This window comes from Rhinopithecus roxellana, chromosome 18 (genome assembly GCF_007565055.1).
Source record: "Rhinopithecus roxellana isolate Shanxi Qingling chromosome 18, ASM756505v1, whole genome shotgun sequence".
NCBI lineage: Eukaryota > Metazoa > Chordata > Mammalia > Primates > Cercopithecidae > Rhinopithecus > Rhinopithecus roxellana.
In genome coordinates, this window is record NC_044566.1 from 94,628,241 (window position 1) to 94,650,510 (window position 22,270).

At 48.7% G+C, this 22,270-nt stretch overlaps 1 protein-coding gene across 2 annotated transcripts in view; it reads left to right on the forward strand.

Annotated features, from left to right (window-relative positions):
* STK24 (serine/threonine kinase 24) overlaps nucleotides 1-22,270 on the forward strand; it is a 139,290-nt gene that overhangs the window by 97,228 nt on the left and 19,792 nt on the right. For both annotated transcript variants that reach the window (XM_030922253.1, XM_030922252.1), the window contains exons 3-8: nucleotides 472-528; nucleotides 7,431-7,539; nucleotides 7,773-7,930; nucleotides 16,941-17,126; nucleotides 19,576-19,721; nucleotides 21,515-21,638. In XM_030922253.1, the coding sequence (XP_030778113.1) occupies nucleotides 472-528; nucleotides 7,431-7,539; nucleotides 7,773-7,930; nucleotides 16,941-17,126; nucleotides 19,576-19,721; nucleotides 21,515-21,638 (780 nt within the window). The remainder of the gene's footprint in view (nucleotides 1-471; nucleotides 529-7,430; nucleotides 7,540-7,772; nucleotides 7,931-16,940; nucleotides 17,127-19,575; nucleotides 19,722-21,514; nucleotides 21,639-22,270) is intronic.

Consider the following 22,270-nt stretch of genomic DNA (forward strand, 5'->3'; position numbering starts at 1 on the left):
AGACACACAGCGGGGGACAGGGGCGCAGGGGGGCTCAGTGCCGCAGGAGGGAGGAAGAGGGGAGGGTCTTGCCTTGGCACTGCTCTCCCGATGTGTGTGACACTGCTGCCTCAGCTGGCTGCAGGTTCTCAGGTCCCGCTGTGCCTGAGGATCCCCCCAGTGAAGTGGCCTAAAAACGGAAACACCTGGTCCCCCTTCCGAGCTCCTGGGGCAGTGGGTGGAACGCACTCCCGGAACCCTGGAGTCAGGTTCGGGCCCCCGAGCACACCCCATGGCTCCCTCCCAGATCGTGATGGGGGTTTCCCTGTGCCCTGGGGGCCCCTGCGCAGTTCTCACTTTGACACACTTCCCTTGCTGGTACATGTTTGTAAAACTTTCTAGCTCCAATATACTACTGAAAAATACCGTTTGATTATTAAAAAAAAAAATTTCCTGGATTCATTTTGAAAATGATTCTCTTCTTTTTTATAGGATACAAAATTATGGATAATAATGGAATATCTTGGTGGAGGCTCTGCACTAGATCTAGTAAGTATTATGCTGGATGCAGAATATACATATTGAGCCTTTTTCTCAGGAAACCTGGGTTTTAAGGAATCTGTTGCATGTATCCATTTCTTTTTCTTTCTTTCAAGTTACATTAAAAAGGAACCAAACTATTCCTTCTGTGTTTTTGCTTCTTAAATATCACTAAAAAATATCGGTCTACTTTTTTTTTTTTTTTTTTTTTTTTTTTTTTTTGAGATAGAGTCTTGCCCTGTTACCCAGGCTGGATTGCAGTGGCACAATCTCAGCTCACTGCTACCGCCACCTCCTGGGTACAAGTGATTCTTGTGCCTCAGCCTCCCAAGTAACTGGGTCTACAGGTGCATGCCACCACACCTGGCCAATTTTGTGGTTTTTGTTGTTGGGTGGTTTTTTATTTTATTTTATTTTATTTTTTGGTAGAAATAGGGTTTTGCCATGTTAGCCAGGCTGGTCTTGAACTCCTGACCTCAAGTGATCCCCTTGTCTTGGCCTCCCAAAGTGAACCACTACACCCAGCCTATCTGTCTACTTTTGAGACCGGCTGTTTTGTTTCATGGGAAATCAGTGAATCCATAGAAGGAAGCAAGGAAGGATCATGCCTGGAATTATCTCACCTAAGAACAGTTTGGTAGCTTATTTTCCGAAACAGGTTCTATTGATTTTTGTAGGGCTGTTATCTTACCATTGTTTCATATTTCACATGACAACTTAGTTTCCAAAATAAGCGTATAATATTTTCATTTTGGAAGTAAGGAGCAGGGTGTGATTATGGAGGTCGGATGTTGGATGTGGGAGCAGTGGCCGTGCCAAGGGGAGCACACACTTCCCTGCTTGCCAGCGCTCCCAGGGCATGGAGGTGGGGCTGGCCCGCACCAGTGATGTCTCCTCTGAACTCTCCCAAGTGCCTTCTGTGGCCTCCAGTCCACAGGTAAGGTAGTGGAAGCCAGGTGGAGGGTGGCTGTACCATCCTGCTCTGTGATTTGCTTGTGTAAAACATGGCTTCCTATTGGGTTTTGATGCAGTGCTCACAGATAACCGGCATATGTCATGAGCACAGCTGAAGTCATCCTTGAAGCACAGTAAATGCAAACGAATTCGCACAGCTGTTTAGCACTTGCTGTTTCATCCCTGCTGTGGTTATGCAGCGAAGTCACTGTGATCACTCTTGCCCCACCCCTCCTGTAAGTGCAGGGCATTTAGGTGAGTGGTGATTTTCAAGATTGGCCAGATCTGTCGTTGCAGTGTTAGAGGTTGGGTCCTGGATGATAGACAGCCATCAGGATGACAGGGCTGTGGTTTCCACTGCAGTTGCAGGGAGAGCTGAAGGAAGCTGTGTTTTTTTAAGTGTGGTCTACACAGATGTGATTCATTAAGGAAAGAACACCCCTTTGAGAGGAAACTTCTTAGGCCTGGTATGGTGGCTCACACTTACAGTCTCTTCACTTTTGGGAGGCTGAGGTGGGAGGATCACTTGAGCCCAGAAGTTCAGGACTGGCCTGGGACATATAGCAAAATCCCATCTCTACAAAAAATTTAATTCTAAAATAAATAAGATGAAACTTCTTATAGTAATAGTAGCAATTGATAGTTTTTTTGGGGGATGATAAACTTCTGAAACTGTGTATCTCCAGAAGGCTAATGGTCCCAATTTACATAATCAAATACTGTTATAAACCATAAAAATAATTGATAAAAATGGTATTAAAAAGGGAGATCTCAAGAAAAATCAATATGGTATAAAAATTATATTAAAAAGGGAAAAGCAGCAATGTAGCAGGATTACTTTTACAACTTATTTTGGTTCCTTTGCATAAATATTCACATTACATAAAGAGCTTTTCAATTTTTCACTCTGTGGAAATATTACAGAAATGTAGAAAATTACCTCGTTTTATGTAATTAGATTTACTATTATCTTAAGTGAATTTCATTTGTAGCATATACGAAGTTGTTTACAGGGACTCTTTCCAACATTAAGTCCTTCAGAAGAGCAATTCCAGTAATGCTTCAGCGTGTTCATTTTTAATGGTATCATTATTTTATTTGATGATAACCTTCGAATTTCTTTGAATTGCAGTCGGTGGAGTTTTAGACATTACAGTTGGAAGGAGGGGTAAAACTCTCCACTTAAAAATCCCAGATGGCATGAGACTTCCAGCAAACCATACTCGCTTCTGCTTGAGGAGTGCTGGTGACAAGGGACAGACATTCCTTTTTGAATGTCCTTAATCGTCTCATTTAATTGGTGCAGGAATGGAGACCCTCACAGGTGAGGGGTCCCAGCTAGGAGACCCTCAGGGTTGAGGGGTGCTAGCTAGCAGATAGTGCTGGGTCTTGACCCTTGCTCTGCCAGCTCAGAGCCTGTGGCCTCCCTTGACCCCACACTGTCCTCTACCCACCTCTGATGTTGTCGTCTTTCTCCATTTTTACCCTTTTCTGTTGACCTGCTCTCAGCCCCTCAGAGCGGCCACACTTTCTTGGGAAGGGGTGTTTTGGAGGTAGGCCGGGAGCTGTTGCAGTCTTTGCTTCTTTCCCACATCCACACCACCGGGCCCTCTCGAGGTGCAAGGGTCTGCTGGAGCTGAGGGGAACTGAAAGTCCATCTGGAATTTTACAGATGCATGGGGTACCCTGGAGAGGGGAAGTGACTTTGCCCCGAGTTAAAGATTGGGTGGCAGACAACATGGCATATACGTAAATCTCAGACCCCACATTTTGGAGCGAAAGATGAAGCAGAAAGGCTTTATGACTCGAAGGCTGGGATGAGCCCAGGTCTGCTTGGGTGGCTTGCTGAGACGTCACCCGTGGACGTCTGCTGTTGGGCATGGGCATCCCTCAGCTGGCAGGGGATGCGTCCTTTAGCAGCTACCTTTTCTGCTCTCCGGGTGCTTTTTAGCTTTTAAAAAATGCAAATTTGGGATCTCATGTGGAGAATACAGTATTATTAAGAGCCATGAATATAAAATAGGTACACATTTTATTTTGAATGCGCATATTTGAGTGTGCTCAGTCTGTTGATTAAAAAAATTTAAAATAAAATGGTAAATGGAAATTAGTGTTTATATGATCCTAAGGCCACCGGGCTCTTGGAATATAACTTGAAAACTACTTATGTCAGTCATCTCTCTAGTTCCAGCCGCCTTGCCTGTAGGGTGCCCTGACTTAGAAGAGCATAAGTAGTATCACACAGTCCAAGACACCCTAACTTACAATGCAGTCCATCTTTGTAGCCTAGTGAGGGAAATCGTTTTTCATTCGGCATAGACTTGTGTGCCTCCTGCGTCTCAGCAGCTGCTCTGGCCATTGGGGGTTATTGCGGTGGACACAGCAGCGTACAAAGTCCTGCTCTCGGGGAGTTCTGTTGGTGAGGTTGGTCAATTACACCGTTTGTTAGAAGGTTCCTTCCTACAGGAAAACAGTGCAGGCGGGGGAGGTGAATGGGGGAGCTGGAGTGAGGATGAGCCTCAGAGGGCCTGAGACCAGGAGGTTTTAGCTGGTTAAAAGATCAGCTAGCGTTGCCAGAGAATCCGAGGGACAACCTTGGAATCTAATTACAAAGGGACTGTGCTGCATAAACCAGTCACTTAGGCAGAGGTGTTTGACAGACTTAAAAAATGAGTCCACAACATGGGTTTTAAGAAATGAGATGGCATATTCATTAATGTTTAGGCCAAGTTGCCGTCCTAGTAGCTCTGAAATAGTGTCTCACAAAAGATAGAAATTCATTTCTCCCCTGCACGTGGGGTCAGTGGCTGTGGCCCACACTGTCATGGTCTGTGCTGGTGGGTGGCTCCACCATCCGGAGCCCCAGGCTTCCCTTGGTCTTCAGCCATTGTCCTCTCTCGCTGCCAGTGCTTCAGGGCCAAGACCAAACAGGGGCACGGGGCACGTTTGCTCCTGTCTGTCCCGCTGGCAAGGTCTTAGTTGTGTGACCACAGGCTGCTGCTTAGAGTCTGGGAAATGTGGTCTCTTGTCGTGGCTGTGTGCCCAGCTGATAGTCTCTATTACAGAGCAGGGGAGGACAGACTCAGGGAGGGGGAGGTAGAAGTCACCCAGAGGTGGGATGTGGTCTAGGGTTTTTCCTGGGTCCTATTTGAAGAGTCTGCAAGTGCCTGAATGATGGAGAGCATGGTCACGATGGTGAACGCCAGCCGATGACTTGGAGAGCTTGGCCTGGTCCAAGCTGCTCATGAGGCACTCTGGGGTAGACAACAGCTGAATACCCTTTATAGTGGATTTTGATGCAGGAAGGATTTCTCCCCAAATAAGGGAGAGTTTTATCTCTTTTTCTCCTCTTCCCCCATGGGCATATAAGTCAATGTTGGATGGTGTTCAGGGCAGATTTAAAAGGGCGGAACCATGCAGATAGTCATCACAGAGCCAGCCCTTAATTATCCAGGGGAGGATTTTCCATGAGTGTTCCTCGCCTCTTCTTCTTAGCGCCCTTTGGGGATGACAGCCGGCCGCTCTGCTGTTGCTTTTGGGAGACTTGGTAATGGAAGGGAGGGTGGTTAAGTCCAGGTCTAGCCACAGGTTATTGATCGTTGGCTTGGGCATAGACTTGGTGAGGAAGGAGATGGGAGATGGGACCCAACTCTAGTGTGACTTTTGGTTTGCTTTTTTTGTTTTGTTTTGTTTTGTTTTGAGACGGAATCTTGCTCTGTCGCCCTGGCTGGAGTGCAATGGTGTGATCTTGGCTCATTGCAACCTCCGCCTCCTGGGTTCAAGCGATTCTCCTGCCTGATCCTCCCAAGTAGCTGGGATTACAAGCATGTGCCACCAAGCCCAGCTAATTTTTCTGTATTTTTAGTAGAGATGGGATTTCACCATGTTGGCTAGGCTGGTCTCGAACTCCCGACCTCAGGCGATCCACCCTCCTCGGCCTCCCAAAGTGCTGGGATTATAGGCGTGAGCCAGCTCACCTGGCCTCTCACATGACTTTGATCTTTGGTCGAGTGGATTCTCCTGCACTTCAGGGTTGGGAACAAAAGCAAACACTCCGGCATCTTATCCTCCTCCGCACGTTCCACCCGGTGATGAGAAGAGTCTGTGTTCCTCATTTTGAAAATCAAAATTTCTACATTCTATGAACACCGAAAAATAGATGTGGAGAAAACAGACTTACCACAAGGCAGGGTTTTCCAGATTGTGTTCTTTAGAGTAGTAGTTTCGATATGCATTTCTTGTAAAAAAGACTTTTGGTCAGTTAACTGGGAAAATCTATGTTCTAGGGAGCAGAGTCTGTGCCCTAATGTCTTAGTCTGAGGTAACTTTTGGACAATATCTTGATTGGAATTTGGTACAATTCCTGGCAGGCGATGGACACGGGCATTTTGACCTTCTCCGAGCATATGTGTGAGGTCAAATTAAAAGTGACAAGTGCATTCTCTGCACCTGGGTCCTGAGTGGAGAAGGCCGGGGTGGCTGGATTCCAGCCGTGTCTACTGCCAGGCAGGCCAGAGTCGCATCGAGGCCAGTGTGTGAGGAGAGGCCACCTCTGAGAGTGGCCCTGACCCTGGGATTGCTGTGTAGACCAGGGCGGGCCTGCAAGCCAAGGCAGCACAGCTCACCCATGAACCAGAAAGCAGCGCCAGGTATGAGTCAGGCTGTGATTTCGGTGACAAGGGCTGTCTCGGTTGCCCCCATACTGCGCCCTACAAACCCTTCCGGATATTGAACAGGACGTCCCGGTGAAGGAGCTGAGACATGCAAGGGGGACTGTCGGGGTCTGTCCCTGATAGTCTGTCCCTGCACGCCTGAGTCAGACGCTTCCCGCAGAGGAGCACCCTAGTTTTCATCCCCTTTGGCTTAAAGCACATAACTTACCTTTTTAAAACTAAGTGAAAGGCCCCAGATTGTGTCTCCTGTTGGCTAAAATGTGTGGGTGTGGGCTGTGAAGACATTCACTGTCATGCCTGAAAACCAAGAATGGGGGACCATGATTCGGGGGAACCTACCTGTATGGATTAGACATCTGCCCTCTGTCCGGCTCCGTTTCTGTGTCTGCTGTCTGTCTGGCTCCGTTTCTCTGGTTCCGGGAAGCGTCAGTGGCTTTGCTGCTGTCGTCCGTGGAATTACTGTTTTTGACTGACTGCCCCACTCTGCAGGGCGCGGCGGGGGGCTTCCCATTTGGTTTGAAGTGAGCCTGTTACCCTGGTTTTCCTTTCCTTTTAAATGGAGATGTGGATACCTGACATTTCTTCCTTTCATCTTATACAGTTGTGGATATAAAGGAGTCAACAGGAACAATTATTTTGAGTTTCTGAGAATAAAAGCTTTCAGAGGTAATTATTACCTCAGGGATAATATAATAATTATTTTTATTATATAATATCGATTATATAACAAATCCCAAACTATTAGGATTTAAGCTGTTTCAGCTGCATTCCCCCAAGTTGGGGAGCTTTAACTGCGGATTTAAAAAATTTCTAGTACAAAGATATCCTCAGAGGTGCCGGGCTCCTAGGCCTTCTTTCCTAGGTGTTTTGGGATACCAGGGGTGAGCCTTCTGATAAGGGAACCACATATGTTGGGACAGATCCTGGCTGCTCTGTGAGTCTCTGGGCTGTTTGTTTCCTGGAGCGAAATCCCCAGCCTGTGCCCCGCCCCTGCCATGGCCGGAGGGGCGCCCTGTGGTCAGCTGCAGGCGCAGGCGGGGCCGCGGGCTTCCTCATTGGCTCCGCTTTGCTTCATTCAGCAAAGCCGTTTTCTTGGGCTCTTTGTTTTTTTAAGTGTCTGTCAGTGGACTGTAATTGTTAGGGCAAAATCATGTGTTTTAAGTGAAGAAGATTTCAGGTTTTAATTACCCTTGTCCATTAACATGGATAGTGTTTCTGTTTTATCTCAAATGGTTCATAAGCTAATTCATTTACGTAACGTTAAGAATTTTTTTCTCTTCTTAGTTAGAACCTGGCCCGTTAGATGAAACCCAGATCGCTACTATATTAAGAGAAATACTGAAAGGACTTGATTATCTCCATTCGGAGAAGAAAATCCATAGAGACATTAAAGGTAAGAGGACTTCCGTTTTCATTCCTTTGAAATACCGAAGGCGGTGGTGGGGTTTCCCTGAAGCCTTCTCAGGGGAAGGTGCCCGCACCCATTTGTCCTGCCTGGGCTGGGCTGGCTTTGAGGGGGTCTGTTCTCGTTGGGCTCGACACCTAGCCAGGGAGAAGACGCCCTTGTGGCAGTGCACGGAGGTGTAAGTCCACACCGCTCAGGGCCCCCTTGGCTTTCTTTTGCAGCGGCCAACGTCCTGCTGTCTGAGCACGGGGAGGTGAAGCTGGCGGACTTTGGCGTGGCCGGCCAGTTGACGGACACCCAGATCAAAAGGAACACTTTCGTGGGCACCCCATTCTGGATGGCACCCGAGGTCATCAAACAGTCAGCCTACGACTCGAAGGTGAGGGGAAGGTGAGGGCGGCGCTGTGCCTCACGAGGCCTGGAGGGCTCCCGCCTTTTGTTCTTTAGCCTGGTAGCTTTTGTAAGTTGGACCGAAGCTGGTACCTTGAGGTAGGTCATAAAGGTAATTCTTCAACCTTAGTTACAGTTTTCTCCTATCTCCTGCTGTATCATTTAATATTCTTTGCTGATCCAGCCCACCATGATCGAGGTTTTGAGCTCAGGCCATGTGTGTTTGGTGGCGGTGGGGACACAGGACTGGAGCGGGTTCAGAACGGGGCGGGAGGAAGAGAAGGGCCGTGGTGGCGAGGGGTGGAGGCGTGTGCAGCTGCAGAGGGTCTCCACCTGCTGTCTGGGCACAGCTGGGGGTTGAAGTGCAAGTGCATGGAATCTGCAGCCTTGAAGGGACCTGTAGAGAAAGCGGCTCCCATAAGAGAAAGTGAGGGAGTCCACGGAAGTGTGAGAATGGAGGAAGAACAGTGCTTTGAGTGACTGCTGCAGGGTCTTCCTGTTATTTTTAGTTCTCAGGATTCTCGTTCCCAGCCTGTCCTTGTCAACATGAGATGAAACCCTAACCCTTTCTTCCCACTGTTTTTCCTTGTCCTGTGTTATGCTCTCCTAGTTTTTCTCATACTCTTTTTCTCTGTTGCCCTCCACTTTTGTGAACTCTGTTAGATGGGACAAAACATCCCGGGACTTTGCCTCCTGGGGCTCTGGTTTAACTTCAGTTCCCACAGTCTGCTCTTCTCTGGACCCTGTACGCAGTTAAAAGGCCACATGATCCACGGAGAACTGGCTTTCCTGGACCCCAACTTTCTGAGCAAACATATGCTTAGATACACATACAGGCCGAACCTTGCTGCTGCTTTTAAATAGAAGTCTTCCCAGTACCCAGTAGACTTCCCACCTTGCTAAACATGGTGTAGGAAACACCAGGTGACTTTCCCTGCAGCCCCAGGGTCACCGTTGCAAGCTATAGACTGTTAGAAAGTGTCCAGGTTGTAGCTCAAGTTGCAGGCGTGCCTGGTTCCACCATGGGAGGTGTGAGCCCATCTCACTGCTCTGTGGTAGTGGTGGCCATGACTTCTCTGAGCACTATGATGGCCTTGACAGCCACTGGCTGGTGAGTGACTAGTGGGTTCCCCCACCCCACCCCCATGCAGCAGACCTGGCTGGTCTAGGGTGTGTGCCCTGCCTGGGAGTGTCTCTACCCCACATGGGAGGGATGCTGCTTTGGCTGCTTCTCATCTCCAGCTACCTTGGCTGTTGGCCCTTTTCCTGGGGTCATGTAATTTTAGGACTCAACCAGGAACTTATGTGTTTACTCCATTCTCTTTATTTTAAGCTGAGGCCCATTTATCAAAGTTGATCTGTGTAGATTTTGGTAGGGCTGAGACTAGAACCCATGTTTCTTAACTCACTGGATAACGCCACCTTGATTATAATCTTCTCGTTCTTTCTAGTAAATTAGCTGATCTACCATGTGACTCTGATCTTAGATTTCCCTCCCTCCCTCTTTTCCTCTCTCCCTCCCTCCCTCCTTTCCTGTCTCCCTCCCTCCCTCCTTTCCTGTCTCCCTCCCTCCCTCCTTTCCTCCCTCGTTTCCTCTGTCCTTTCCTCTCCTTTCCTCCCTCCCTCTTTTCCTGTCTCCTTTCCTCCCTCCCTCCTTTCCTCCCTCCCTCCCTCTCCCTCCTTCCTTCCTTCCTCTCCCTTCTTCCCCTTCCTTTCTTCTCTCTCTCTCTTTTTCATTATTGTATTTATTTCATATTCTTTTATTTAACCCATTCTATGTAGGCACATTTTTCTGGATTCCAGTGATACTGGAGTAGACGAGAACAAAAGTCTCTTCTCCTATATATCTTAAATTCATATGGGGGAGACTGACAGTAAACAGGAAGAATTAACAGCACTTTAGGAGCAAGCGTGCTGTGTTGTAGTTACCGTTTTCAGTGAGAAATATCCCCTAGAGAGTGGCGGGGCAGAAGGCGTGGGCACCTCAGTGTGGTGTGGGCACCTCAGCGTGCATTTCAGGGTGGGGCCCTGGCGAGATGGCGTTCTAGTTGAGATGCAAGCTGAGAGTTGTTTAAAAGAGTTTTGAAAGAATCAGTGCACAGCTCTAATTGGTGTTTTTAAAGAAAACTCCAGAATAAATATAACAGAAGAATGTTTAAAGATTTAAAACTTATCTGAGGTTAAGAATGATGTGAACCCATAAGTCAAAGAGAGGTTGCCTGGTATCAAGCAAAATGAATGGATAGAGATTATTACATATGTCAGAATCTTTTCCAGAGGAAAAAAGGTGTATTACAAACATGTTAAAAAAATTAAGTGCCTTCAAAGGAAGAAAATCAAGCTGGTGCCATTCATTCACAAATTCGTACTGAGCAACTGCACTGTGAGTACAACTGTGAACAAGACAGCACGCTCCCTCCTCTCCTGAGGTAGAAGAGACAACCAATAAGCAGTTTCAGATCGTGCACAGTGCCATGAAGAAAGGAGACAGGGCCGTGTGAAGATCTTCCGTTTTTGGTTCCACCATCACTGCTCACATGAGAACCTTTATTCAAGAGCTGTCCTGTCTGCCTGAGCCGTCCCCACCGCCTTCCTCGAAGGGCAGGGCCTCCCTGGGCGTTTGCTGGAGGCAGTGTCAGGACATCACAGCTTGGCCGCCTTCTTCCCCGAGGTCTTTCAACATCAGGAGGCTCTGGCCAGGCGTGGTGGCTCACAAGCACCTGTAATCCCAGCACTTTGGGAAGCTGAGGATGGGAGTTTGAGACCAGCCTGGCTAACATGGTGAAACCCCGTTTCTACTAAAAATACTAAAATTAGCCAGGCGTGGTGGCGCATGCCTGTAGTCTCAGCTACTCAGGAGGCTGAGGCAGGACAGTCGCTTGAACCCAGGAGGCGGAGGTTGTAGTGAGCCGAGATCGCGCCACTGCAGTCCAGCCTGAATGACAGAGCAAGAGCCTGTCTCAAGAAAAAGGAAAAAACCCATCAGGAGGCTCTGATCTGACCAGTAGGTGTCATAGTGTTGGGGGTGGATTAGAGTATGGTCTACCTCTTCTGGGGAGTGCACACTTGGTCGGGAAGGAGATAGTACGAGAAAATGTGTCACATTTTTGGTCTGTTTTTGCCTTTACTGTGACTTGTGTCAGAAGTTATTTCACTTGCTTGGATCCTCTCCAGCAACTCTGAACTGGAAATCATGAGCAGACTCTTAAACGTTGATGTGGAATTGACTTTCCAGGTTTGTTGACCCGGGAAGCGTGTGGTGAGGGCCGATGAGGGTCACATCTGTGTCCGAGTCTCAAAAGTCATCAGAAGTGGGTTTCACACTGGGGCCTCAGGGCTGCGATTTCCTTGGTTTCCCACTGGGTGTGGCTCTGGACTGGCAGCTCTTGTTGCAAGCAGGGCCTGATAAGGGTGCTCTTCCAGGCCACCCCGTGTGTGTCCCTCTAGTGGCTGGCTTGCCTGCCGGGCAACCAGTGCTCTTTGGGGTACACTGGTGGCTGCTGTGGTCTCACAGCTCACTCAGCTGCTTCCCAGCTTTCCCTCCATTCTCTCTTACATGACTCATAGACATTTCCCCTCCTAGACTGCACTGCATGTAAGGAAAGACCTCCCAGCCACTGGGGACAGGGTTCTGTATGATAGTTATGAAGGCACGTGCCCAGGTCACACCTAGGTTCACAAGCTGATTGTCAAAGGAAGGATGGGTTGGGAGAAGTGATGAACTTCACCTGCCTCACTAGCTTCTTCATCTCACTGAACTAAAGGGAACACAAACCTCTGTTTCTTGTATATGTTTAGATCCTGTTTGGAGCCTTTTTGAGCATTGTCACCTCTGGCACTGCCTGTGCTCTGTTGTCTTGTCTGGGCTGCTCAGGTGTTGCTGAATGTGTTTGCATACAAAGGGCATCTTACGTCAATCTCAGTTCTTAAGCATGATATTACTAAGTCCTGATTGTCCATATGTTGTAAGAACCTTTGTTACTAATGTTTTAAGGTGATTTGGGGAAGTTTGGTTTGTTTGAAGGAGTCCTCATCCTTTGGAGATGGTGCCAAGTGAGATAACTCTGCTCACTGCAAAGAAGCCTCCGGTTTCAACACTAGAGAAAGGTCTTGGACTGAAGAACTCTCATCTCCCTTTTTCCTTGTAAGATTATTATGATGGTATGTCAGTGAATGGATTGCGCTTGGTTTGCAGTGTAACCATGGTGAGAAGTGGAAACTGGTGATGCATTGATGGAAAAAAATAGCATTGTTGAAGATGAGTGAAGGCGTGGTGGGGTGAGCCGATGGGCTGCAAGAACCCAGGCAGCCAGCCTGTCTACCACACTGCGCACCAGCCCTTCCTGTCACCGGGTGCTGAGCCCATGGCCTCTCTGCTCCTGCTTACGGATCAGGAACTGCCCACAGGCCTGGCTGGGAGGAGGAGCCCTGAGGGCCAGGGAAGAATGTGAACCAGGAGACAGCAGGCTTTATTTTCGCATGTAGTAATGTTGGGCCACTTTGGTCAACCACGGGTTACTCTTAATGGTCATAAATACCACGTACGCCTCTAGATCCAGTTACAGACGTGTTCCGAAAGATTGCATCTGCTTAAGTAATAAGCTCATATCAAATCAGATTCTGTTTTGATTCGTTACAGCTGTGACTTAGGGTTATCTGTGGTTTTCTTCGTAGAGTTGGTTGGTTTCTTTTAGAATTATTTTCTCTATATAATTTAAACAGTATCGCTTAGATTGTACCTTGAGACATGTAGCCAGCGTACTTTATTGGACACGATATTGTGAAGATGTAGGATGCTGTTGCATAGAGCCCTGCCTCTCCCGATGTAGAGGAGAGTCCCAGAGAACTCAGGGTGCTCACTCAGGAGCGCGCCCCAGGAGAAGATTTGTTCGCAGTTAATATGTGCATTTGCAGCTTTTGACTGGAGCTTATATTAGAAACCACTGTTTGTTTTCTCTGTCATCAGTGTCTTAATGTCTCATTTCATATCTTTCCCAAATGGCCCCACACGGGTCTCTTCTTCCACCTCATTTTAATTGCTTTGGAAGGTGACTGCCTGTTCCCCACATAATGTTTACTTTAAAACTCAGGCATGGGCCGGGCACAGTGGCTCACGCCTGTAATCCCAGCACTTTGGGAGGCCCTGGTGGGAGGATAGCTTAAGGCCAGGAGTTCAACACCAAGCTGGGCCACAAAGCAAGACTCCGCCCCCCCTCCCCCCCGCAACTCCTGCCTCTATAAGAAATTTACTCCTGCCTCTATAAGAAATTTAAAAATTAGCTGGGTATGGTAGTGTGCCCTGTAGTCCCAACTATCCAGGAGGCTGAGGTGGGAGGATGGCTTGAGCCAAGGAGGTCAAGGCTCCAGCCTGGGTGACAGAGTGAGTCCCCTCCCACCCCCCAAAAAACCCTCAGACACAAGTTCTTCATGTGCTGTGGTTTTGCCTGGAAGCAGGGATAGACAGACTCAGTTAGACATGAGCGTCTCCGTCAGCACGCTGTGGGACACGCTGCGCTTCATTAAGTTAACGTGCGCGAGCAGCTTAACTTAAAGCTTAACGTGCACGAGCAGCTTTACGTTCTTCTGAGGGTGAACGTAAGTAATGCTGCTGTTGAATATTTTGGGCAGCATATACCATTTTCCAAATTTAAAATGTAGTATAGATGCCTAAAAGTCGAAGTAATTGGTTTTAACAAGTTTGGATATTTTTCTGGCTTTCGATTTGTATGCCAAATTGCTTGCCATTGATTCAAGTGCCAGTCCAGGTTTGCAAATTAGTCATAGTTAGATGTCTGGCGGGAGAGGCAGCAGGCAGGAAGACCATGTGGGAGCCCCCTACAGAAGGCCTGGGGAGAAGAGATCGCTTTAGAGTAATCCAAAGTTAGGAGGGGTGGAGGGGACGCAGGGTGCTGAGAGCCCAGGAACCATATACCCTGGGTTGCGACTGGATTTAGGAGGTTCCAAAGAGGGGATCCTAAGGAGATGGGTGACCCTCATGCCCCTGGCATGGCTGCCTGGGAGGATTCCCCCCCCCCCCCGCTTTTTTTTTCTTTTGATACAGAGTCTCGCTCTGTCACCCAGACTAACGATCTTGCTCACTGCAACTTCTTCCTCCCAGGTTCAAATGATTCTCCTGCCTCAGCCTCCCGAGTAGCTGGGACTACAGGTGCAGGCCACGGCGCCCAGCCAATTTTTGTATTGTTAGTAGAGATGGGGTTTCGCCATGTTGGCCAAGCTGATCTCGAACTCTGCCTGCCTTGGGCTCCCGAAGTGGTGGGATTACAGGCATGAGCCACTGTGCCCGGCCCCCATGTTTGTTCTTGATGGTGCTGTACTGGCTGCCTTCCTTGGAAGCCAGGAGAGTGATATGTGGGTTGTGTTCAGATGGGGCTGGCAGGGGTTTTCTTAGTGAACTTCCCGTGGTGCACATTGGCCTGCAGAAGGAGGCGTTCGCTCCTCGGTGCTGGCTGCTGCCTGCTTATTGTCTGCCCCTGAACCTGAAAGCAAGTCCTTGGGCCTCTGAGTGAAATCAAGGCAAGCGCATCACTGACGTACTCACCAGAGACCGGCCTCTGCCGGGGCCTGCCTGCCAGTTACTGAGTACATTTAGCTCATGGAGAGATGCTTGGAGGTCTGGAGGTGCATCCGTCAGAGATCATGTTCAGTAGCACAATAGAGTGACCGTAGTTAATAATTTACTGTGTTTCAAATAGCCAGAAGAGAAGATTCGGAATATCCCAACACAATGGAATGATCCGTGTTTGAGGTGAGAGGTATCCCAGCTACCCAGATTTGATTGTTACACACTGTATACTTATACCAGAATATCACATATACCGCCAAAATTACGTGCCCTTAGAAATGAGAAGGCTGGGTCTATATGGCCAGGAGACAGCATGCTTTGAAAATAGCAGTAGCTGTAACAAAATCTGAGAGGCCTGGGGGAAGCCGACAGATGTGGAATCACATAAACTTGAGAGCCACCTGTTGGTGTGGAAGAACCACTGCCGCACGAGAGTCACGATAGCCACCTCTGTTCTTGCCTTTCCCCTCCTCCATCCTCCCTCCTTGTGTCTGCTTACTCCTGTCCTCCTGCCGCTGCCACAGTTCTGGGTGCTCGCCCACTCTGTACTCCTGTGCACCTACTTCCCCCCTTCTAGGGGCGAGAGACTGGGATCAGTTGCATTTCTGCTGATTTTTAAGATAACGCAATGCAAAATAAAGCAAAGAGTCCAAGTTGTAGAGGGAAGGAAAATAGTATTACTTCTAACATCAGCTCTTCTGGGCTGACCCCTTCAGTATAAGATTTAGTAGAAAGAATTGAGAATAAGACTTGCTGGCAGCTTTTCATCTTCACTGAGAATAAGGAAATAGAATATGCTGTAGACATCATTCCCATGGACTGCTGGGCTCGGGGGCTTCCAGTAGGGATTTCTGGTACTCACTAAGGCTGCAGGAACATGGTAAGTGTGTCCTCTCCATAGTTCAAGCGTCCTGTAGCCACTACAACGATGCTTCAGCCTATGCGTTTCCTTGCTGTAGAGTGAGTGTGAGAGATGTGTTTGATTCTCACTGAAGTTCTTGGAATAATGATGGATTAAAATGTACAGTGAGAACAGCAGGAAAGCTGTGCCAGACTCAGGTGTGTTCTCTACGTCCCCCAGTCGTCTTTTGCCAGCCGGTATAGGACTAGATCCTGCCTCATTGTTGGCTTCTGTCCTGTTTGGGGATTGGTATCACCCGCTGTCAAAGTCTCATGAGCTGCCAGGTTCCTCTTAAGACGGCCTGGCTCTTCTCATTGACATGACATGTTCCAGGAATTCATTCCTTTGCCTAACCGCTTGGTTGTGCCACAGGCCTGTGCTGGGCAGAAGGAGGTGGGGCAGCTGGACCCGAGATGTCCTGGTGGGGGCCACGTGGCTTCTGGAGATGTCTCCTCTAGGACATTTGGCAGAAAATGCAGGCACTAGAGAGACACGGTAAATGACAACAGGAAGAAACCACCAGACAAATCCCGAATTTGGGGCCTGTTTCTTCTTTAAGTTGATGCCACTGGGGAGACGACTATTCTAGGTTGGAAGAGCCTTAGCGACCTAACAAAGTACCCCGTGGACTTTGGATCCTGATTCAGATAAACCGTTTTTGAACAGCTGAGAACATTTAATTATACATGACATTAAGGAATTCGTGCTAATTTCAGGCACTGATAGGTAGTGAAAAAAAAAAGTCTATATATTAGCACACTGAAGTACTCGGGGGGAAATGTCATGACAACTGATTGATTTTAAAATATACTCTGGGAACACATGGACAAAGCCTGTATGGCAAAATGTTAATAATCACTAAATTCATGCAATAGGTAGATGAGGATGCATTATATTAATATTTCTCAGTTCTTTGTATGTTTGAACATTTTCATAATAAACTTTTAAGTTCTGGGCCCCTTGTGAGGCACCTTGTATGGCCACCTCCTCCTCCTCTTCCACCCTCATTCTACAGACGAGGGAAACAAGGCTCGGAGGTTAGCTCTTTCGTCTAACGTCACAGGACTTTGTAGAACTGGCATTTCAACCCAGGTCTTTTGAGACCAAGGTACCTACTTCCGACCTCACAGCTGTGCCCTGAGTTCTAAGCACTGCTGGAGGGGGTGATTCGCGAGTGTACACCCACTCCGGACTCCTCTCTGCTCACCTCTCTTACCCGTCCTGCTGGCTCCCGGGACTCGATGGGGAATGCTGAGCGCATCCAGCAGGAGGTGTAGCAGGAGTGAATTGATAAGCCATCTCCATGTAGGGGCAGAACACGTTTGGCATATTACAGTTTCTAATCTTGTTGTCTCTTTTGAAATTATAGCGAGGGCTTATGTTTTTAAATATCAGTTAAAAACACCTTTTCCAAAACCTCGGAAGTGTTGAGACGTGTTACCATTTCCCCCCTAAATACTGTGTATTGGAATTGATTCCTGCTTGGTGTTTGTAAAGATGCTTTTCTTGTTGCAGGCAGACATCTGGTCCCTGGGCATAACAGCTATTGAACTTGCAAGAGGGGAACCACCTCATTCCGAGCTGCACCCCATGAAAGTTTTATTCCTCATTCCAAAGAACAACCCACCGACGTTGGAAGGAAACTACAGTAAACCCCTCAAGGAGTTTGTGGAGGCCTGTTTGAATAAGGAGCCGAGCTTTGTAAGTTCCCAGGGATCACCACGTACCTCCTCATGTGTGGCTTGACTCGGCCGAGATACATCCTGTTGGGATTGCTTGAATCACTCTTTTCAGTTGTCTCCCTGGTATTACTCATTTTTCTTTTCCGAAATAAGTATGATTGACTTCTTTGGTTTGCAAATACATTTTAATTTTTAAGTATTAAAAATCTCCTTCGTTTAGATTTCCACCATCTCATACTTCATTGAATCTGAAGAATATTCTCCCTGATATTAAATGTGGAATCATAAATGTTTAATATTTATAGAGGATCAGGCCGTAAACTGTTACACTGTTTTTGGTAATGGCAGAGGTTAGCTGGAAACAAATGGCTAAATATGTCTTTAAAGTAAATGTTTTCACTTTCCAGGTGGCATGTGTTAGGAAACAAAAGATTAGGAAATATAACCAAGCCACCCTCTGCTTCCCCCACCCCTCCCCTTCCCACCTGCTTTCTCTTTTCAGGTTTAATAGACGCTGGCAGAGCTGTACAGCAGTAACAACTGTGTGGCTTTGCCTCGTTTTCTGTTTGAATTAGGACATTTCTTTGAAAGTTGTGTCTGTGTGTGTGTGTCTGTGTGTGTGTCTGTGTGTGTGTGTCTCTGTGTGTGTGTCTGTGTGTGTGTGTGTCTGTGTGTGTGTGTCTTGTGTGTGTGTCTGTGTGTCTGTGTGTCTGTGTGTGTCTGTGTGTGTGTGTGTCTGTGTGTGTGTGTCTGTGTGTGTGTGTCTGTGTGTGTGTGTGTCTGTGTGTGTCTGTGTCTGTGTGTGTGTGTGTCTGTGTGTGTGTGTCTGTCTGTGTCTGTGTCTGTGTGTGTGTGTGTTGGTGTTGGAGGTAGCACCATATGTCCTTGTTTTGTTTCTGAATTTTCCAGCAGAGTTAGCTGAAGGCCAAGCTGAGCCCCCCTTTTCTTAACTCATGTGTAAAAATGAGTGGTTACTTTTACAAGAGCACCGTGGTTTCCTAATATGCCAGTTTTGGTCAAGGAATTAAATGAGGAATGCAACATTTTCTGAGCACCTCTGGGGAGATGCAGGCTGAGGCCAGCACACCAGCGTCTGATGACTATGTCAGCATCTTGTGGTAGTGGGGCTTGTCCTGCACGCCACGATGTTCTGCATTTTATTACATGATGATGTTGGTTGCAGCCACCATGCACCAGCACTGGTGGAGATAGGTGCAGGCATGTCTTCCCTTACAAAGCATGTGTCTAGTATGGGCTTATGCTCCAGCACACAGAGCTCTACCCCACAGCTACCGAGGAGCTGGCTGAGAGGCGAGAATACGAGCACCTCCAGGGTAGCTGGGGTTTCACCCTTGGGTGGACAGGGAGGGAGAAGACTCAAGGGTGATCGAGGTTTCTCACGAGTTTCAATCTGAAAACGTACTTGGTTTTTGTAGTCAAGCTTTCGTAATTTGGAGTGAGTGGGAACTTGGTTTGACTCGGTTGTTTGGGTGTTCCTGCCGTCTGTTCCAATTTGGGCCGTGCTGGTTTCCTTGGGAAGCACATTCCCTGTCACTGTCACCATCCTCAAGGCAGGCAGCTGACCAGGTGCTGAGCCCAGGGCATGGGTGAAGTCCTCAGCCCAGTCACAAGGGAAGGGAGGGACCTGGGAAACAGCCCTTCTCAACTGGGAAAGTTGGTGATGTAGAGCCACCCAGCTGCTCTTTCAGCAGACAGGAGAAAGGGCATCTCCTGGCTTCTTTCTGGTTTCTTTGAGATAATTCCAAATTGACATTTCTGTTATATGGTTGGATGTGGCCAAACGTTAATACAGAAACTCAACAAAGTGGCCCAACACGGTGGCTCACACCTGTAATCCCAGCACTTTGGGAGGCCGAGGCGGGTGGATCACCTGAGGTCAGGAGTTCAAGACCAGCCTGGCCAACATGGTGAAATCCCGTCTCTACTAAAAATACAAAAAAAATGGGCGTGGTGGCGCAGGCCTGTAATCTTAGCTACCCAGGAAACTGAGGCAGGAGAATTGCTTGAACTGGGGAGGTGAGGTTGTAGTGAGCTGAGATCGTGCCACTGCACTCCAGCCTGGGCAACTGAGCAAAACTCCATCTCAAAAAAAGTTAAAGTGACACAGAATATACATTTTGTCAGCTATTTGTCATAAAGTATTTCATAAGCTAGGAGATAAGCTCTCTTAAATGATCCCTGTGAAGCTCTGTGCAGAGGTTTCTGTGGAAATGCATTTATTAGGGACCTCCTTGGAAAGTCAGTGCCCTGCCCAGCACAGTACCTGGAGCCCAGGCGTAGGTCCTGAGCGACTCGTCTTTGGGTGAGTCACGGTGAGAAGAGCCACGGAGTAGAATCCCAGCCATCAGGTGTCAGTGTGGCGGGTTGACATTTTGAGGCAGAAGTCTGTCCTTTGGGGTGGGATCGAGAACTTACCTCATGTTTTGTTGTTGTGTGTGTTTTTCCAGAGACCCACTGCTAAGGAGTTACTGAAGCACAAGTTTATACTACGCAATGCAAAGAAAACTTCCTACTTGACCGAGCTCATTGACAGGTACAAGAGATGGAAGGCCGAGCAGAGCCACGATGACTCGAGCTCCGAGGATTCAGACGCGTAAGTTGGCCCCTGAGCGCCCCGAGCGTGTGTGTGGGAGGGACCCACTGGTCTTTGTCACTTGTTTGGTGTGGGTTTCGTTTTCTGTTGAGTTTTTTTTTTTAGACAATCCGGGCTGGTGGCGATTGCTGTGTTAGACACATCCTGGGCCTGTTGGGGAGCTGAGCCTCTGGATGTTGCTGGTGGAATTTCTACGAGTGAACTCTGGTAGAGCTGTGCATAGGGAACTGGACCTGGCTGTTGGATTCTATTTTGTTTCGTTCGGTTCTGTTCTGTGTTGTTTTCCATTACACTTTTCTGTTCTTAAAATCATGATCAGGTGAAACTGCTTTACATGGATGTCTGAAAGGCCAGAAATGCATGTGTTTGTGATTCTCGGTGGTGTCTGGTAGATGCTTCCGTACCAGCGGTGACTTACTGAGAACCGCTGTCCCGTTCGGCATCTAGGAATTCCCTTGGCTTAAGAGGCCAAGTGGGGCTGGAGCCGTTTGTGTGGCGAGGGCTGGGGAAGGCGGTCGGGCAGGCTTGTGTCTGGAAGTCCAAGCCTGGGCTCGTCTGTTCTCGTGCATGCGTTGGCAGGAGTCAAACTTGGCCCAGAGTGCAGGTCCATGCGCCAGGCCAGTTGAATGAGGATTTCCGGGAGTGAGACCCAAAGTGGTTTTTCAGTGTCTCTAGGTGATTGCAGTTTAAAGCCAAGTTTGAGACCACTGCCCTCGGAAGTTCTTGAGGTACTGCCATTGGGAGATTGCCGGGGTAGCAACAGGGATGACAAGATAAAGAGACTGGAGAGATGTTTGGAGAGCCAGGACGTGGTGGTGGATTTGGGTAAAGGAGGGAAGCCCATGTCCCAGGCTTGGGCGGCGTGGCAGCAGGTGTTGTGATGTGTGGTGCAGGAAGCTGAGTGTGGGCTGGACCGTGTATGAGTCTGAGTTGTCCAGGAGGAGGCGTCCGGTGTGAAGTGGCACTGAGGTGTGGCGTTCAGGTGAGAAAGCTGGGCAGGTGAAGTGGGCTTAGGGGCCACTGCTCTGTGGAGGTCCCTGGAGCCAAGGGAACAAAGGGTGTCAGTCGGGGCGTGTGGGAGAGTGAGGTCGGCCCCTAGGGAAGCCGGTGTGAGGGTGAGGCTCCACCTACGAGTGAGAGGGGAGAGGTGTGGCCGAGGGGCGGGAGGAGGTGCAGGCTCAGTGAGGCCACAGGTGTCAGGATGATGAGCAGGGCCAAGGGCTCACTGCCTCTGAGGCCCACGCAGGACAGGGAGTCATCAGCACACCATCTCATGATGGGGGAGAGAGTGCTCTGAGGGACACCGGTGGGCTTTGGAGCGAGTGGAGGGTACCAAATAGAGGCAGTGAGTGTGGATCCTAGAACCGGGGCTGAGAGATGGCCGAGGTGAGGTCAAAGTGGTGGAATGACAGGCATGAGCCACCACACCCAACACAGGGACATCTGCTTTCCTGGTGAGAGGAGGAGCCCAGCAGAGAGAAGCTGATGCCCGGAGATGGGCTCCCAGGGAGGTGGGGGAGGTGTCCTCCAGGAGGAGGAGGAGAGTGGGCACGCACACACTGGCACACCAGGGAGGTGCGGGGACCACCTCGTGATGGTGTCTTCTCTGTGAGGGAGGAGGCAGGGGCGTCTTTGGAAAATCCCCGAGGGACTGGACAAGGGTGTTATGGTGGGGACTTGGGGCTGGTGGGCTGGGTTCAGAGGTCCCCAGGCGGCCTCCCCCTGACCAGTCCCAGCGCCCCCAGAGCAGATGTGCGAGCACTGACGGGACTTCCCTGCGTGTCTGTGTTAAGGGAAACAGATGGCCAAGCCTCAGGGGGCAGCGACTCTGGGGACTGGATCTTCACAATCCGAGAAAAAGATCCCAAGAATCTCGAGAATGGAGCTCTTCAGCCATCGGACTTGGACAGAAATAAGGTACGTCTGCTCCCTCCAGAGTGGCCACACTGACCTCATTCTGCAGTGTTTTGGAGGCACTTGTGTGTGAAGCTTGCTGTGGGTGCGAGTGGCAGCGATCATGGAATTTTGTTGCTAGGGGATGGACGGATCAAGAGCTTTAGTTCTGTCTGATGATCCAGGTGTTCACACCGGGGAGTCTGGCCTCTGGTCTGTTCTGTGCCACTCCGTACTGCTCTCTGCAGCCCTGCGGTCAAGTTAGGATGTCCTGACATGTGGCAATGTCGTGGGGTTTGGGGGTGACCCGTGAAATGACTTCATAGCTCTCTTTGAGGGACTGTTGTGCGTGTTGGGGTTACTTATATACATATCATAATTTTGTGATTGAGTTTTAAGGACCTTATAAATAAATGCATTGCTTTTGATATTTATGTAAAACAATTTTGATTAATTGGTTTTATGCCTGTTAAATTTATGAAGGGCCATATATTTAGGGTCTTGTGTAAAGCATAGTGGTGTAGTTTCTCTCAGGCAGGGTGGGCCAGTAGCTGTGCCCTGTTGATCCTACAAGTCCTGCTTTGATACGTGAACAGGTGTTGAATGTCCAAATAGAGGTTGCAAAAGTAGAAACTCGGCCTGTGTCATAGACAGCA